General features: G+C 28.9%; 1 protein-coding gene across 2 annotated transcripts; it reads left to right on the top strand.

The window, feature by feature from the left end:
• The first annotated feature begins 209 nt into the window (after positions 1 to 209).
• On the top strand, positions 210 to 4,600 carry LOC132943454 (mitochondrial uncoupling protein 4). 2 transcript variants are annotated; one of them, XM_061012461.1, is made up of 7 exons: positions 210 to 354; positions 609 to 805; positions 1,845 to 2,103; positions 2,162 to 2,284; positions 2,377 to 2,574; positions 2,644 to 2,736; positions 2,813 to 4,600. In XM_061012461.1, the coding sequence occupies exons 2-7, from the start codon at positions 682 to 684 to the stop codon at positions 2,985 to 2,987; spliced, it is 972 nt and encodes a 323-aa protein (XP_060868444.1). In that variant the 5' UTR covers positions 210 to 354; positions 609 to 681; the 3' UTR covers positions 2,988 to 4,600. The 2 variants fall into 2 exon arrangements, with proteins under 2 accessions (XP_060868444.1, XP_060868445.1); XM_061012462.1 differs by lacking the exon at positions 210 to 354 and having other exon boundaries at positions 524 to 805.
• Positions 4,601 to 4,949: the final 349 nt, after the last annotated feature.

Genomic DNA, 4,949 nt, shown 5'->3' with positions numbered 1-4,949 from the left:
ATTTGTATTTTCTACTTCAATATACGAGTCAAGTCTTAACTACTAGCGGCATCGTGGCAGGAGTGTAGGACGGACATGTTACAAAAGTGTAACACGCCATGAGAGTTAATCACGTGCACGATTAAGGCATATTATCATTATTCTTTAATCGTGATCACATGTTTATTATTAAGGCATTTCGAGAGTGTTATCAAACAACCATATGATCAGAACATCAGGTTGTCCTTATCAGTGTTTACAATCTAGAAATTCTTACGATGTCGTTAGAGTGATGTTTGACTTTGAATGTCAAATGTGTTAGACTATAAAATTGTAAGTACAAAAAACTTTACAGGGTCAAATCCTCTCTAAATGGTGAGTATTTATAGTCTACAGAATTGTTTGATAGAACAAATAGAATCCTACCCAATATAGACTATCCGACTTCCTTATTCTCCCGAATATTATAGGTACTCAGTATTTTATCTACCTTCCTTTGTGTTTTATTTTATATCTAATCTCTCAGTCCGACAGTAGGTAGTAATAATAAAGACTATTAACACAGTTCATTGTTCATACTTGATACTTACCAATCACTCAATTGTGTTCATCGCTTATTTGTTATTCAGCGGCAGTTACCGGTGGCACACATTTCAGTAACGTGTCTGATGATAATAATAACAGTGTTTAATAAAACCAATAATGGTATTCACACAAGTGGTATCCATCAAAGACAAAGCACCTGGAACCAAAGTATACAACTATGCTGATTCATTCTGGTGTACATATATTGTGTCTGTGGTGGCTGCCAGTGTTGCAGAAATATGTGAGTACTTTTACAAGATCCATATGATTCCTATGTAAGTGCAAATCGCCCAAAAATATTAGGAGGACTTAAGAACCAAACAAATTTCAGAGGAAACAAACCCCGCTTTTAAAGCTAGAGGTCTTAAGTTAGGATTCCGAAAAAATTTTAATATTATATATAGCCTACGGAATTGATCCCCCCCTCGTAAATACGACACTGCCTCACACTCCTTACTTACCATACCTCATCTGTTACATTTTATATCTATTAATAAAATACATTATAGATTTAAATCAATATTATGCAAGGAAGCGAATTTTTAGAAAAATTAATTCATTTTAGCTTATAGAAAAACATGGTTTTTTTTAACACAAAGTTTTAATTATGTACAAAGAACTCAATTTTGTATTTATTTATATTTAACAAATTTTTTTTTAGTTTTCAGTTCTTTTTGGACCTATATTATAGTAATTAGCTATATTTTAAAATTTTTATTACTTTTTTGGATAGTTTTTAACAATTCTTGATAATTAAAACTTTATATACACAGGTTATGAATTATTTTTTAATTTTTGTCTAATATAGGTTTTTGTAAAAGAATAAAAATTTAGTTTTTGTATTAATACAATTTGATAGATTTTTAGATACCTAGACGTTTATATTTTTAATATTTTTTGAAATTTTAAATGCATTTTTAAAGTTTTTACTGCATAAAATCCCTAGTAATAACATTTCATGTAAAACTTTTTTTTTTTTTATTAATAACTGATAAGTAATGTACTTATTTACAATGGACACTTGTTTTTCATATTTATTTAAAATTGTTTTATTATTAAGGACTACCTATAAATCATTAGATGTGGCGAATTGGTAAGTCCGATAGTCTTATTAAACTCTCGATAGACCCATTTTAGTGGTACGTATTCAAGTTCTTAATTATTCTATAAGAATATCGTGGAATTCCTGGTGCTGGCATTGAAATTCAAGGTTCTAAACTAATAATCCGACCCAAACTTATATCTAACTATTTATGTTATATTATTTTTTTCTTATGCAGTGACATACCCATTGGATTTGACCAAGACCCGTCTGCAAATACAAGGTGAAGTAGCTACAAGCAGTAAACCTACACAGTATAGAGGCATGTTAAAAACGGCTATCGGCATTGTCAATGAAGAAGGTGCACTAAAATTATGGCAAGGTGTGACGCCCGCACTCTATAGACATGTAGTGTATTCTGGTATTAGGATTGTATCGTACGAAACCATGCGTGATAAATTATTATTAAAAAACGAAGATGGATCATTTCCGATATGGTATTCACAAATAAACAACACACATTGGTAGATTCTTTGATTTATTATTTAACTTCAGGAAATCGGCCATAAGCGGAGTGATGTCTGGTGTTATTGCTCAGTATGTTGCTAGTCCAGCTGATTTGATCAAAGTTCAAATACAGATGGAAGGCAAACGACGTCTGATGGGAGAGCCTGCTAGGTATACCTATTATTTATTGTTTAACTATTTATTATTATTGTTGTGCAATCATTTAAAATTAACTTGCATAATACTTTATCATTTTATTCAAGAGTGTTAAGTGCAGCACATGCGTTCAAAAAAATAGTATCTGAAAGTGGTGTCCGTGGTTTGTGGAAAGGTTCAATACCCAATGTACAACGTGCTGCTCTTGTAAATCTTGGTGATTTGACTACTTATGATACAGCTAAGCAAGTAATTATGCATAAAACTGGATTACCTGATTCCCATCTACTGCATTGCCTTTCTAGGTATACATTTATTGTTTTTATTATTTTACATAAACTGTTAAGATTTCTAAGTGTGATTTATTATTCCAGTATATGTGCTGGATTAGTAGCAGCTACATTAGGAACTCCAGCAGACGTTGTAAAAACACGTGTTATGAATCAACCAACTGACAAAAATGGAATGTAAGTTCAATCACTATAAATGTATTAAGAAATGCACTTTTAGGTAAATTGTCTTAATATATTTTTTTTTCTTTAGTGGTTTGATATACAAAGGATCTTTAGACTGCCTGTTGAAGACTATTGAAAATGAAGGGTTTTTTGCTCTTTACAAAGGATTTTTACCTGTCTGGATTAGAATGGCACCCTGGTCATTAACTTTTTGGATGAGTTTTGAACAAATACGCCATATGCTTGGTGCTACTGGATTTTAGAAATTACAGAGTATAATCATTAGATCTCATTTTTATTATGTTTTTCATCTTTTACAATAGTTCTAAAATATGTCAAGATGTTTATTTTCATATTCTCCGTGATCGTATAGAAAATTTAGGTCATGAATATACACAGTGCACACTACACATAATTTATTTCATAGAGTCTAGAGATTGACTTCCGTACAAACTACAAGTACTATGGATTATAATTTATATTATTAATCAAAATCAATGATAAGACAACATTGTAACAATGACAAACCATCTATATCAAGCAATATGGAAAAATGTAGGTCATATTTCCGTTACTGCAGGCTTAATATAAAATTGGTAAAAATTAAATACTCTTTATTTATTACCATATTGAATTAACTTTATTTTTTTATTTAATTTAACTTGATTTGTGATTGTACCATGGTTCAAAATATTGAGATTAAATAAATCAATGTTTTAATATTATAATTTCAAAAATAAATTATTGAACATTAAAACATTGGTAAAAAAATATTTAGAAGTTAAAGTACTGATAACTTGTTTTGAATGATAAATTTAAAAATATGTACAGTACTATAAAAAATGTGGTTTTTTTCTTTCAATTAGGTAACATTTATATGATTTTACTCTGATCTTACCCTTAAACCTACAGTAAAAGAAATACATATTACAATTTTTCTATATTGTATATTGAAATGACGGACAGTTAACTAATGTTGATATAACACCACCTTCAAAATTAAATAATTAAAAATTGTGTTATAGCATCAAATATACATTACTAAGGTTTTCATCACTTTTGGCTCAAACTCGTGTCGTTATTAGTGTTATTTATGTTTAAAAAAAAACTGTTGTTTTAAATTGTTTGATAAGTTAACTATTTAATCTAGATTTAATGTTTGGCCAAATACCAATTATTTTATTGTGTTAACTAAAATATTTACCACCCTAATTTATCTGTCAATTGAATTTACTTGTAAAATTATCTTTTGTTTGTACAAATTAACAATACATACTACAAATTAACTATAATTTATAGAAATATTAATACATTTCTATAAAATAAAAGTACTTTAAGTACTTATACATAGATACATTATACTATCTATGATGCCAATTAAACCCAATATCTATTGCTAACACAAATTGTTGTGTTTTTATTCAATTGCATTTACATACAATTCAAACTAAATTAATTATACTTTTACATGTTAGGATATTAGGCTGCCTGGTATAAAGTAATAAAATATCCAAGTAGAAAATGTATTTTTTTTTTTTGTAGTAATTATGTTTTTTTTTCAATAAACTTAGTACCATTTTTAAAAGTATTTAATTTAAATTTGCCAAAAACTGAATTAAAGTTCTATGTAAATTAATATAAATAAGAGACCACCAACAAAACTTTGTCTATATCCTACTGTAATACTATGAATAATGATGTATAATCTGCTGTATAGTAGGTTTAAAATATACCTCGTCACTGTACTCAACTGTAATAACTGATGTGTTAAATTTGAATTCAATGATCATATAATTATAAATCATTACATGAAACTGTGTGTCAGACCATTCCTAAAGATATTAAATAAATAATAAATATTAAATTATTTATATAATTTACTAGCTGAACCTGTGCGATTTTGCTGCCTGTACAAATAGCAACTCTTAAAAAAATTATCATTGTTCATTGTTCAACTCCTTCTGGGTGTAACTTGCTGCAGTAAGTGCAACTCAGCCACCCTAGTAGGCAATCCGACTATGTCGGATCGCGGACAAAGGGGAACTCTTTCACCTTGGTAGGCAATGTTCAATAATTCGTTTTGATGCAAACTTGTATCTGATCTACCCGAATAATCAATATTAATAAATACTAATTTATACTGTAGACTAACCAATGGCAACTATTAATAAACAAAAATAAAATTTCCAATTTCCATCGTGAACCTCAATGTCCCTGTTTGAGCA

Source organism: Metopolophium dirhodum, chromosome 4 (genome assembly GCF_019925205.1).
Source record: "Metopolophium dirhodum isolate CAU chromosome 4, ASM1992520v1, whole genome shotgun sequence".
NCBI classification, from domain to species: Eukaryota; Metazoa; Arthropoda; class Insecta; order Hemiptera; family Aphididae; genus Metopolophium; species Metopolophium dirhodum.
The sequence above is the reverse complement of the archived record's forward strand: the minus strand, read 5'-3'. Positions and strand labels throughout refer to the sequence as shown.